General features: G+C 40.7%; 2 protein-coding genes across 3 annotated transcripts in view; one reads left to right on the top strand and one right to left on the bottom strand.

The window, feature by feature from the left end:
* oaz1b (ornithine decarboxylase antizyme 1b) overlaps positions 1 to 2,249 on the top strand; it is a 4,948-nt gene extending 2,699 nt beyond the window's left edge. Inside the window, exons 3-5 of the mRNA XM_035668319.1 lie at positions 392 to 579; positions 945 to 1,030; positions 1,170 to 2,249. Of these exons, the coding sequence (XP_035524212.1) occupies positions 392 to 579; positions 945 to 1,030; positions 1,170 to 1,300 (405 nt within the window). The 3' untranslated portion in view covers positions 1,301 to 2,249. The remainder of the gene's footprint in view (positions 1 to 391; positions 580 to 944; positions 1,031 to 1,169) is intronic.
* A 1,836-nt stretch (positions 2,250 to 4,085) lies between these two features.
* Positions 4,086 to 12,337, bottom strand: part of LOC118333087 (E3 ubiquitin-protein ligase UHRF2-like) — a 28,448-nt gene continuing 20,196 nt past the window's right edge. Inside the window, exons 9-16 of one of the 2 annotated variants that reach the window (XM_035668596.1) lie at positions 12,107 to 12,211; positions 11,864 to 11,970; positions 11,225 to 11,387; positions 10,826 to 10,963; positions 10,384 to 10,639; positions 10,007 to 10,155; positions 9,177 to 9,275; positions 4,086 to 9,079 (exon numbers count right to left, since the gene is read on the bottom strand). In XM_035668596.1, coding sequence (XP_035524489.1) covers positions 8,933 to 9,079; positions 9,177 to 9,275; positions 10,007 to 10,155; positions 10,384 to 10,639; positions 10,826 to 10,963; positions 11,225 to 11,387; positions 11,864 to 11,970; positions 12,107 to 12,211 — 1,164 coding nt within the window. In that variant the 3' untranslated portion in view covers positions 4,086 to 8,932. The remainder of the gene's footprint in view (positions 9,080 to 9,176; positions 9,276 to 10,006; positions 10,156 to 10,383; positions 10,640 to 10,825; positions 10,964 to 11,224; positions 11,388 to 11,863; positions 11,971 to 12,106; positions 12,212 to 12,337) is intronic. The other variant, XM_035668598.1, reaches the window with a different exon arrangement.

The raw sequence follows: 12,337 nt of genomic DNA, 5'->3' as shown, positions 1-12,337 counted from the left end.
ACACACACACACACACAGTCTTACGGCTGAAACGTAGTCAGTGGGACAGTGGTTGTTTTCAGGGGGAAAAAGAATGTGTCAAGTATACGAGCGCCTCCACACTGAAGCTATTTCCTGTCACATGATGCAGTGTCAGTCTGTTTACACAGCAGAGGAAGGCACACCAGGGTTTCACTTGATTCAGTCACCCATGCTCCGCAGTGACACATCATTCCGTTTCTTTTCCCCCTCAGTGTTCAGTTTATCTATAGGCTCAGTTGCTTTGATAGAAAATGAGGCCCATATGTGCATACCGCATTTTTATTGTAGTCTACCTGGACACTAAAGAGAAAGCTGCTGTCTGCGTGACACATGGAATGTCATTCACCGCTGTTTTCAGATGTGTTACTAGTATTTGTGTTCCCAGGACCGAAAGTTGACTGTAACGGAGGAGCCAGCAGGGAACGGTCGTCCCAGGATACTCCACTTCCAAAGTCGTCCCACCGTCACCAAGACGATACAGTGGGATGCTGTCCTAAGCAGCAGCGCACTCTACGTGGAGATACCTCTTGACCCTCTTCCCGAAGGCAGCAAGGAGAGGTGAGGCCAGACTGTCGGCGAGAGGAAAGAGCTCAAGTGGATTATAGCTTTAGGTCTTTGCAGTAGCACATTGAGCCATGTCACAGTAGAATAAACAGGCTGTTCGAGTTAAAACAAGTTGGCATGGAAAATGTTTAATCTTTAATCCTTGATTACCTGGTTTTTAATTAATTACATTTTAATTTTAGAGCTTCAGATCGATTCACTTTAAAACATCTGAAGGGAAAGCCAAAGTAAAGATAATCACCACACACACACCATTTAAATAGGATATGCATGAGATTCAGCCAGTTGGGTGTTTGTCTGCGTGTTAATAGGCTGTTTTCCCGTTCTCTAACCTAAGCTGCCCTCTGTTGTGCCTCCAGTTTTGCGGCTCTCTTGGAGTATGCTGAAGAACATCTGAAAGTCGTTAGCGTGTTTGTCTGCTTTTACAAGAACCGAGATGATCGTGGTATGTGCTAACAGCCCTGTTTTTTTTCCCCAGCACACCTTTTTCATTTATAACATCCAGACAACTTTGACAACACAATTATTTATGGCTTCTGTACTGCATCCTAACATCTGTTGTCCCTTCCTTTTTATTCTTCCAGCTAAACTGGTGCGTACGTTCAGTTTCCTGGGCTTTGAGATTGTGAAACCGGGCCATGCCCTCGTCCCGCCCCGACCCGATGTTTTCTTCATGGCCTACAACTTTGACAGGGACTCCTCGGACGAGGAGTAGCCCTCTGGACAGCCCTTCCACCCCCCGCTTACTTCCCCTTTTCTTCCCATTGTATGTTTGTCCATCCCGTCCCAGTTCAGTCATACAGCCCACCAACCCTCGGTGGTAGCAAGCATTCATCTCCCCATGCTTTTTGTGTTCAAGGGAATATGTAAGATGTGCATCTCCTGTTTCCACAGTCTATCTCTGTGTGGTTTTATCATACTGTTTCATTGAAGATTAATCGGCGTTGTCATCTGAAGAGGAGGGAACCTTTGTTTTTTGGACTTCATATTGCAGTTGTCATCGCTATAAGTTAAGTTTTGGTATAATTTTAATTTCTCGTCAAATCTTTGTTTTTATTGATATTCCTTTTATGATAGATTAAGGTGGGGGATTCTTCATTTCTTGAATGTACAACAAAAAGGTCATCAGGTTTACACTCGGGTACTCCAGCTTTGTTTTGATTGGCTAAATAATGACTTTAAATTTGTCCCATATTTTATTTCTGTCTCAATTGAATTATAAATGCATTTCAGCGGGACCAGATTTATTTTGTAGCACTAATATCCTCTTAAAAGTATTAGGATTTACTTTTGAGCGACAGCCCCAATAATTGGTACTTCATAGCTGCATAGTGAATCTAGACTAGAGGTGGAGTGAAAATATGAATGCTGTTGCATGTGTCTGATGTAGGCGCTTCAGTTTCAAGTTAAAGATCCTACAATGAGTGAATTGGTACAAAGTGAAAGGAAAGTGAATAATCCAAAGTGCTTTTGCTTATTTCTGCCATGTATATCTGACTATATTAGGTTAAAAAAAATGCTGTGATGTTATGATTGAATTTTTTTTTTTCCATTTTGATTAGCATTACTTTTAACTTTTTTTCATGATAGTATTGAGTTTGTTGTTCACCTGCATAGTGGTACCTGTTGTGCTTCTGTGATAATAAAACAAACAAACAAAACATCCCTTTTTTGTACAGCCTTATTTGGATTTAAACTAAAGTGTTTATTCTTTGGGTTAAAAGAAAAATCTAACAAAGAGCTCCTCTTCTTAAAATTAAATATCCAGACTGAACTCATTCAGTGTAAAGCCTGGGGAACATTTGTCTGCTGGAGGTTCACTAATACTACTGCACATCAGCTAGTGGTGGATTTTAAACAGGACTTATTTGTAATAAGGGATTTGTCTTTAAGTTTCATTTATACGCATCCTTATTACCTAACAGCACTGTAAAGCACGTTTAATGGTCCCTGGTCATATTTTAACTAGTACCCAACATAAAGTAGTCTGTGCTGCTCAGTCTGCACAAACTGAACAAAATCAGGTCAGTTACAAAAGAGCAGTAGGGCAGACATCCAGAACATGTCCTGTGTCTTCATGCCACCAGGAGGCTCCACACGAACTACACATGACCATTCAGAAGATGATTTTAAACTTTCATCTGCAGTATACATAACTTTGATTCGATTTGCAGTTATAGAAGCGGGTTGGTTACCCCACAGCCTCCTGAAGCCTGATGAGGCATGAATAATCTCAGAGTGACAGACTTTCACCTAACTGGTCCTCAAATTAGCCCCACATAATGATACTGTATTGATACACAGAGGAACACTAAACAGTTAATGACTGCTCACCCAGTACCATTAACTCACATGAGCTCTGGGTCATAGTACACCCACACAGTTAATTTCACTTAATTTGGCTAATTAGACCCCATTGTATGTGTACAGAGTGTGCTTGATAGTGTACCTACTCTGCCAGCTTAAATCTTTATGATTAGTACAGCAGTCCACCATAGCTCCTGCCTACCTTCAACCTGCGTAGAAGTATAATCATTTTTTTCACAGCAGCCATTTTGACTGCACAGGTTAACATTAACAATAGTTCTGTTCTTCTCAAGCGCCCCAGTCAGCTGTGACAGTGAGACACCTGAAGCTGCTAAATGCACTTCAGCTATCACTTTTTTATTGTTTTCCTGCTGTGTATGTCAAAATTAGTTTAATTGAAACTAATGGAATCTGTAGGTGCTAATTATGATGTAACGTAGTGTATTTTTAAATGGCGAAACGTCACACAGCATTCTACAACGGCACAGCTCAAGCTGCAGTCCAAGTTTATGCCTGGCCAGTGATGTGCTTCCTGTATCGAGTTAAAACAGTTTGATGAAAAGTCGGTATTCAGTGGGCAGCAACAATAATTACCTGGCAAACTAACATCAGAATCTTGAGTCCTTCCTATGTGGACACAGCGTTATCTGCTGTAGACCAGCTTCAGTTATTTCCACTACATACTGACTGAGGAGAATAGTGATTGTGCCAATTTCAAGCATGACAGGCTTTAAAATTCACTTTTTGTTTTAAATTTTGCAAAGACACACCACCTGTTTAACTTAACTATAGAAGGAAACATTTACCATTTGTATCAAGAAATCATCATCTGATTATTCATCAGAACAAAGTATCCAACAACAGCAGTTTGGTGGAAAATATAATGTAGTTACTAAATATACGCCTTTAATGGGTTTTATAGGAATTGTATTATTCATTTTCTATGACAAAAACTATAATTAGTTGGCCTAATGTCAGAGAGCTTTGAGTAACATCCCTGTAAATTAATTTGGGAGTAGGAGTTGGTCTGCTTGACCACTTTAGATATTAATTTCATGGTAGAGACATTAGCGTCACTCTACTATAATCTATCGACTTCACATTTTACACTAAAAATTAGCATTAGTCATTAGCCGTGTGAAATCTGTTAAATACAGGACAAAAAGAAAAGAAGCAGGTTTTTTTTTTTTTTCTGGAATCCAAATATTTAATAGGTACATATCAAGTATTATTATGACATGTATAAAATTTCAGATCACAATATGAAGCAATGAAACTCCTCAGACTGGCATATGCTGCAAATGTTTGAGGTCGCCACATAAAAATGACTAATGATTAAAATAGAAGAGAAGCAACTAAAATGGTAGAAAAATGGCGCACAGACATAGATAATAGTAAGCATTCTAGGAAAATTAAATGCGACTTTTCAAACTTTTTTCTTCAATAGAGAGTGCAATAAAAGTAAAAAACAACACAGCACTGAAGCCAAGCGTCCACAAGACGTCTAAAAAAGTGTTAGTAGTGTAGGATCACGGAGGGCAGAAGACAGCGGAAAGAGGGGGAGAGAGGGGGAGAGAGAGCGAAGGTCACAGCAGAGAAAGAAACAAGGCCTATTAGCTTGCCAGTCAATGCAGGAAGAAAATAATCTTTGAACAAGATTGAGCAACAGTGGAAGTAATGCACATCACAGTTAGCTTTAAAAGACCATAGTAGCATTTGTACTTGCATGTTGTTGTTAAAAAAAAAACAAAAAAAAAAACATCCTGAATGATTGAACAGAAACAAGGACATCACCACAAACAAACAGCTGGCCAATGAGAGGGTGGAAGAAGTTAACGGTAACGACTGCGGGGTGTGGAGGGGGTGGAGGGTGGGGGGGGATCGGAACAGAGTAGTAAGAAACTGATGTGTACAGCAGCAGTGTGTTATCTCAGCTCAGCTCTACACTAAACATGGCTTTGCGTCGAAGACTGTTACGGGTGTTACGCGATGATGTCGGTGAACGAGAGGCTACATTTTTCTCCCACGAAACCAACTCAAGAGTTAAAACTATTCTCAATTGTGTGATCTGAAATTCAGCACTCCGGGTCCAGATCACAGATCAGCACAGAGGACTGCTGCTGCTGCTCTCCATTGGGGTGTTTTTGTTTTAGTTCCTATCAGACCTGCCAACCCTGGACATTTTAAAGTACCATATCAGCACAGGAAAAGATGTGAATCTGTGTCAGCCACTCAAGGTAGAAAAAACTATTTTAACTCAGATCTAACAGATATAGATGTAAAGATAACTGAACATGTATGGGTGCACAGGACATCATTTACATGGTAACAATAAAGCAAACATTATTTCAGATTATCAAACAATTTGGGGAATAATGCACAATAAAGGTCCAGTAAAAAAACATAAAATGAAGAGGATGAATGACATGTAGTCGTATTGTGAAAGGTTATGACATATTATGTCATTGGTCTTATTTGTGGCGGCGTTCTTTTAGCAATTACAATTTATGTCAAGCTTCCAAGTGCATTTAAAAGATATGGAGTGGGCAGTTCCTCGCTGGTCGGGCTGAATCCACTGGACAGTAACGTATAAGAACATGTAAACATAGAAAAGTAGCTTAAAAAACAGTCAAGAAATAGTTTTGAGCTCTGTACAGGCTTGTTATAAGAGAATTAAAAAGTTGTGGGTCTTTTGGTCTGCTGCATCTGAGGAAAGCACACATCCCGAGTGTTCACACATGCGTTTTGGACTGTATGCTGCTGTAGGCGGAGGAGGAGGCATTGGGAATTTATCACAAGTTGCAGGATTTTCTGCCACCGAATTAGGCTTTCCCTTCCTCCAGCGGCGTCACAGCGCTTAAACGAAATCCCCCCCCCCCCCTTTTTTTATGTTGACAGCTGCCGTTAAATACTTATGTTATATACTTATATATAACAAATGCCTTCCTAATGTTTCAGTTGTTTTTAGGTTACGCCTGGAATCCACACAGACCTGGCTGTCTCACACTGATTGACTGATGATTGACGCGAGAAAACAGTCAAAACTAACAAAACATCACTATCCCAAGATATTACCCTTTATATGGTATGTCACGCATGCTCCTAATCCACATAAACGTGTACAATGCTATCCAGCATGTGCAAAAAAAAGAGCTAGTTTTCTCTCACAGGATACCTTGTCTTTGGAACTGTCTGTGTGAAGAAATCTGTTTCTGTATTTACGTATTTAAGATCTACGTATTCAGTGCAACCGACAATCAGAACTGCTGTTATTAACTCAGACTTCTCTTTCTCTAAAACATAAAGTGTAAGTGAGGATGAAATGAAGGGAGGTCCATTGCCTTGTGTCTTCTGTCCTAAGTGCTGTTTTTTAATTGAAACGTCTTTACTTTTTCTAAAAGCTGCTTCATGACACTTCAATGTCTTCTTTTTTGGCTGAAAGGGGCGTGCACATTATATGATTAACCCAGGCCCATTTATGTTTTACTCCTGGGGGGCAGTGAAGGACATAATTAAAATTTTACCTTGCACATACATACAGTTTTCTATTATGTATTCAAGGTTATGTTGAATTGCATTGTATTACAAACACACTACATATCGAAAAAATTCAATAGTGTATTAATGCAACTACTGAAATGTGTTATGCTCATATACACCAGTGAACTCTCACATATGCACTCTTTAAAACCTCTTGCAATACTGAGAAGCTCTCACTTGTGCCAAGAAAGGACAGGTATTGTTTAGATTTCTCAGTATTAATGTCAATGTGATCAAACAAAGCCTTTTCCATACTTTACTTTGAGTAAAAAAACAAAGTTCTCAAGTGCTAAACGTTGTCTAAAGGCAACCAGCCATGCAATAACTCGGCCTAAACAAAATAGTCTAAAATTAGGATTTTAAATCAGTACATTTTTGTGGCATACAATCTAATGTTGTAATGAAACCAGTTTCAGAAATTGTTTGATAAATCCTTTGTTGCAAATCTTATCTTAGTACGTCAAGTGTCCAACTGGTGGGACAACCTCATAGCACTGAAAGTACAGTATATTTTGTTCCATTTTTCTGAAAAAATATTGACAAATAAATGACAATATCATACTGGTCACACAGTACATTTCTATCGAGCTTAAATACTGTTATATTGAGGAACACTGCACATTTTGGCAGTGTCCCTGAGCCTCTGATGGTGTGAATCCACATAATTATTATGTTGATTAGAAAGCTCTTTGTCAGAAATCAATGGCCTTTTTTTCCAGGCTCATTGACACAGATGTATCTCCATTTTCTGGATGTAATGTGACAACAAATAACTAACATCTTCCTGGCTGTGCAATCACTCATCTGACTACTTTTTTACAATGAGGGAGAAGCAGCTTTCCACTGAACATTACACTAAATCTAACAGAAAGAAGAACAATAGCGAAAGGATGTCTGCTGAGCACAATATATGCTAACCGTCTTTGTGTGAAGTCCTGCTTGATTGTGGTTGCTTGGTAACACCAGGGACAACCGCAGTGTGCCCTTCTGTGCAAGTGGCGCACCTCACGCTTTTCAGGGCGCTGCATGTAAATCTTTAATTTCCATTATATCATTACAGTATTTCTCTGGCAGAGAAATTAAAAGGGAAATACTAGAACGTACTCATCTAAAGTACAGTTTAGTCCATCTGCCTGAAGAAGTGAAACCATGAAATGAGCGCATGTGTGAAAATGCATATGGATGTGAGAACTTCATTTATGAATGTCTTAACATTAATGTTTAACAAATATTTTAACAGTGTCGGAGGTTTAAACAGCACTTATGGGAGAGATTTAATACTAGTTGTATGAGTTTGTTTAACGTGTCTTGCTAAAGACAATCATTTGGTACTGCCCTGTTTGATATATAAGTATATATTGCATTTTCTTCCTAGTCGTGACTGACCTGCTCTACAGCCTAATGTCTTTGGTATTTTTATGAAGTGAATGCCTTTTGTTTTTTTTTTTGGACTCCACATAAAATCTAAGGAGAGAGTTGTGCCTGTTGATCATTGTTGCGTTCACCAAGTATGCAAGATTGCTGCTCAGAAATCTCCTGACACTCCCAAACAAACCGGAGACAGCTGCCAATTTCTGTTCTCTGCAAATGCACTGACAGTTTTCTCTGGTGAGACATTTGCTATTCTTATTAGCTCAAGGCATGGCGATGGCATTATTCCAAGTGACATGAGCAGCTAGCATGATGCTAGCATGTGCTCCTGATTAACATACAAAATAAGTCTGCCGCACATGTCATTGATAAAGTGCTTCAAGGGCATAAAACACTGTGTGCTTCATTTCCATAGATTAACAAATGTTTGACTGTCTGCGGGCATCTCTCAGTCACATGACCTACTTGCTCACATTGAATGTTATGCAGGGGTTGTTACCTTAAAGTTCTCAGTCCTGCTGTGCCTAAAAATCACTATTAAACTAGCACCTTTATCTGCCAGCTGAGTAAAATACTGCACATACCATATATGATGCATCTCAGCTGAGTATGTTGGTGTAAAACTGCGTACATGGTACACAAAATGTGCACAGGTTGGCAGGAGTCTAATGGCTAATTATATTTGCACTCAAACAATGTGCTGTATATCAATTTGTTGAACCAATGGACAACACAGTGGAAGGGCAAACCAAAAAAAAAAGAGCTAATATCTTGAGGTGGCTAGTGGGTGTGAATCGGGGGCTCCTTTTGTGCGTTTGTCTTTGTGTGCGTTTGTGTGGCAGGAGTAGGGAGGTTTAAAAATTTTCTTGAAATTCAGGCTGGTGATGTTAATGGAGACGGTCCAAGTTCAACAGATGAGGTCAGTCCCTACTGAGGTTGTTTGTGTATGAATGATTGTATACATAAATGGCTGTATATGCAATATACATTTGCCCGTGGGTAAGTACAGTATGTGTGCGCAATGCGTTTTAAAGTGGAGCTCTAGGTTCTCGCCGGGATACGTGGGTGCACAGAATGGATGCTTATGTGCGTGTATGTACGTGTTCTACTTATAAACGTGATTTTGACCTCATCGGCCCTTGCTGTAGCCGGGAAAGAACTGGTCGAGCAACAGCTGGAGCGTCACGTTTTGGGTCATGACGTAGTCTTTGCCCAGGTCGTGGCGGCAGGCTGGGCAGGTGTACACCTTCGCTCGGAACGACCGCTGGAGACAAGTCTGGGGAGAGAGGGCGGCAGGAAGAAATTTGCACATAAATACAAAAGGCAGGGGGTTTTGAATAGTGGTAGTTACAAGTGTTTCACTCAGCACGTACCTTGCAAACGTTATGTGAGCAGACAGTGGTGATGGGTTGGAAGGCCAGCTCCTGGCAGCACACACACATGAAGATCTGCTCCATCTTGCGCAGGAAATTCTTTATATGTTCACAGACAGAAACACATGAAAAATATATATTACTGTAGAAAAGACTATTACAGTCTTACCCTTTTAGAGGTAGGTTGGTGATACTGCCATTTTAAATGTCATAAGATTACATCCAGCTCTGCCAAATATAAAACAGTAACATACTGGTCTTGAAATGAGGGAATATGGAGCAAACTGATTCAGGAAGTTAAAATCCAACTGCAACTTAAAAAGTGCCTTTCTAACGTTGGTTTTCAGGCTTGATAGCTTATTTGTTGCTCAGCTGCAGCCCATTAAACACACACAGTAAACGCACCTGTAAATGTCACTTTGGTCCAGTTAGAAGCTGGTGTGGTCCTTACGCTTCAAAATCACTGCTAATAACACACTGTCTATCAATGACATGGAGCTAAAGCGTAAAGTGTGTTTACTTTCTCTCTCTCCCTCCCTACCCGCACTCTGGCACCCTGCCAGCTGCTGTCAAACAGACACTGACGCTCAGTGTCTGATACCTCCAGCCAGTGAAAAAGGATCAATCTTGATCTACCTTTTATCTTCCTTTTAATAAAACAAAACTATTAACAATACTTTTAAATCCCTTACTGACATTATTTTAGACTATGCAAAGGAATGAGTAAATGTGATTTTAGCTGGACTTTAAGATCTGAGACTAAGGGGATGAATTTCTTCAGTGACATTCAATGAGCTGTCCTTGAAGAGGCTGCAAACTGGGATTCATACCGGTCCCTCTTTAAGGTTTCCCATGGCTTCATCCCAGAGTTTCTTGTTGGCTGTGTCCTCCCGGATCAACTGCTGCTGCTGCTCTGACAGATGGAAGGTCTCCTCTATCTTCACCCGTTTACAGGGAGGCTCTGCCACCGGTGACGGCTCTGGTAAAGACACACATATAAGACTTAAAAAAAAAAAAAGAAAGCTATTTTTCCAGAATAAAAGACAGTTAGAGTGGTCCATGCTTGAGGAAAATAAGATGCTGGTGGATATTAAATATTTACAAGCTATCTTAAAAATAAGTTTCACTGCTCACACTGTTCTCACCTGTCCTCTTCTCACAACACCTTGTCTGACCTGCTTTGAGCTGCATCTCTAAAGGCACCCACCACTATCTCTGGTTGTCTTCTGCTCTCCATTACTCTGTGGCTCCTCTTCATCCATACTGGCCACTGGCTGCTGCTGCTGCTCTTCCTCCTCCTCCTCTTCCTCTTCCTCGCCATTCTCCTCTTTCTCCTTGATCTTGCGTTGTCTCCGTGGCCTCCCCCTGCCGGAATAGTGCTTACTCCGGCCGCCGCGACCTGGTCTGGCACAGGCCTCCTTCTTTGTTTTGTTAGCCATTGCTGCCAAGTAGCCTGGCGGGTACTGCAGACAGACGGGGAGAGACATGAGCACCGCTTTATTTGGAAGAGGGAAGTAGTTTGGTTCTATATTCAAGATGTACATGTGCAAAAGAATGCCTTAGTGGGTATCTGTAGTGTGTATACGGTGAAGTTCACACAAACACACACACACACACACACACACATAGAGACACACTCGCAGTCTAACCTGAACAGCAAGGCCCAGCTTTTTGATCCTCTCCAGTCCTTCAGGTGTCCACGGTGCTGGTTCCAAATCGTCCCGTCTCAGCAGGTACCGCCACACAAGGTAACCACACTTTCCAATCTCTGGCCAGTACTTTACCACCTAAAATTCACACACAACCAGAATAACATTAAATGTATCAATTTCAGAGCCATTTTAGGTATTTTTTAGGGAAGTGCATAGTGGCACTACGGCTGTCATAGGGGCTTGAACCCATTTCTAACTACCATTCTTCCCTACATTTCTGACAGGTTACAATAAAACTGGTACTGGCCCATATTTGTAATAGCGTCTCTATATTTTAAGCAGCTTTACTTGAAGTTAGCCATTCTGTTTTCGGTTTACAGCGAAATGCATCGTTACCTTGTAAATACCATCATAGCGGTTTCCCTCCTCAGGAGCGTATTTGCTGATGCGTCGCCCTTTGGAGCTGCGCACCACTCTCACTGGCTTTCCTGCCCGCCAGTTCCTCGATTCTGCCCCGTCTTTGTCATTCAGAGGTGCATCGCAGTTTAAAGCCAATGCCCTGCAGGAGTCAGGATTCAAGAGTTATAGAAAGACAGAAGGACATCTGACTAAAGATGATGGATGTTAATGAATAATCAGTTATTGATTGCTGTTAAGTCTATCCAGTTTATTTTTTAAATAAAATCTAAAAATCTTTCCATTTTCAATTTTTTCCATAGTTAGAGCTGCAGCCATTTTCCTGCCATGGGATATGATCATTTAACTGAAATAGCCTTCAGATAAAAACATCATATCAGTATTTTATATTATGCAAGTTTGACCACCTGAGCTTGACTAAAGTGAGAGAAACTGAGCTTTAAATTCAGCCTGAACTGAGCCAACAGGGTCCAGAAGGAGCCATCTATTTTAAGTTCAAACTTGATGCACTGCGGTGCCTCAGTGGACATTTCTGTTCTCTATAAAATTACAAAATACCATACTTGTATCTTTGAGATCAAACTTACATACATGGGAGGTCATTTTTTAGTGTCATACCTGTTCATGTGTGTCAGGGTCTGGTCAAAAGAGTGCTCTCCGATCCGTTTGTTTCCTGAGAGGTCACGACCCCCGCTGCCCGTGTAGGTGAACTCATCTCCCCGGTCCTACAGCAAGTCATGGTAACCATAAAAAAGGTGATCAGCATATGTGACTCTGCCAACTATGTGCCGGAGTAAAACAACAGGCTATCCACATAATAGAGATTAACCAACATCTAGTGGAAAAATACAAATAACTCACCACTTCATCCTCAAAGCCCCCAGCCAACACCAGCGAATAGGAACCATCGTTACTCCGTCCGTGGATACCACCGACATGTGGCCTGTGAACACCTGCCTCACTCACCTTTAAGTGTGAGAGATATATTAGAGAAAGATATGACAATATTATCCATAACGACATAATGTTTGTCTATATGCACACCTAATTCATTTGTAATGCACTGTAAAAACGTTTGGTTATCTAACATAA

This window comes from Morone saxatilis, unplaced genomic scaffold, assembly GCF_004916995.1.
Source record: "Morone saxatilis isolate NCDOM2014 unplaced genomic scaffold, NCSU_SB_2.0 Contig21, whole genome shotgun sequence".
Lineage (NCBI taxonomy): Eukaryota > Metazoa > Chordata > Actinopteri > Moronidae > Morone > Morone saxatilis.
The sequence above is the reverse complement of the archived record's forward strand: the minus strand, read 5'-3'. Positions and strand labels throughout refer to the sequence as shown.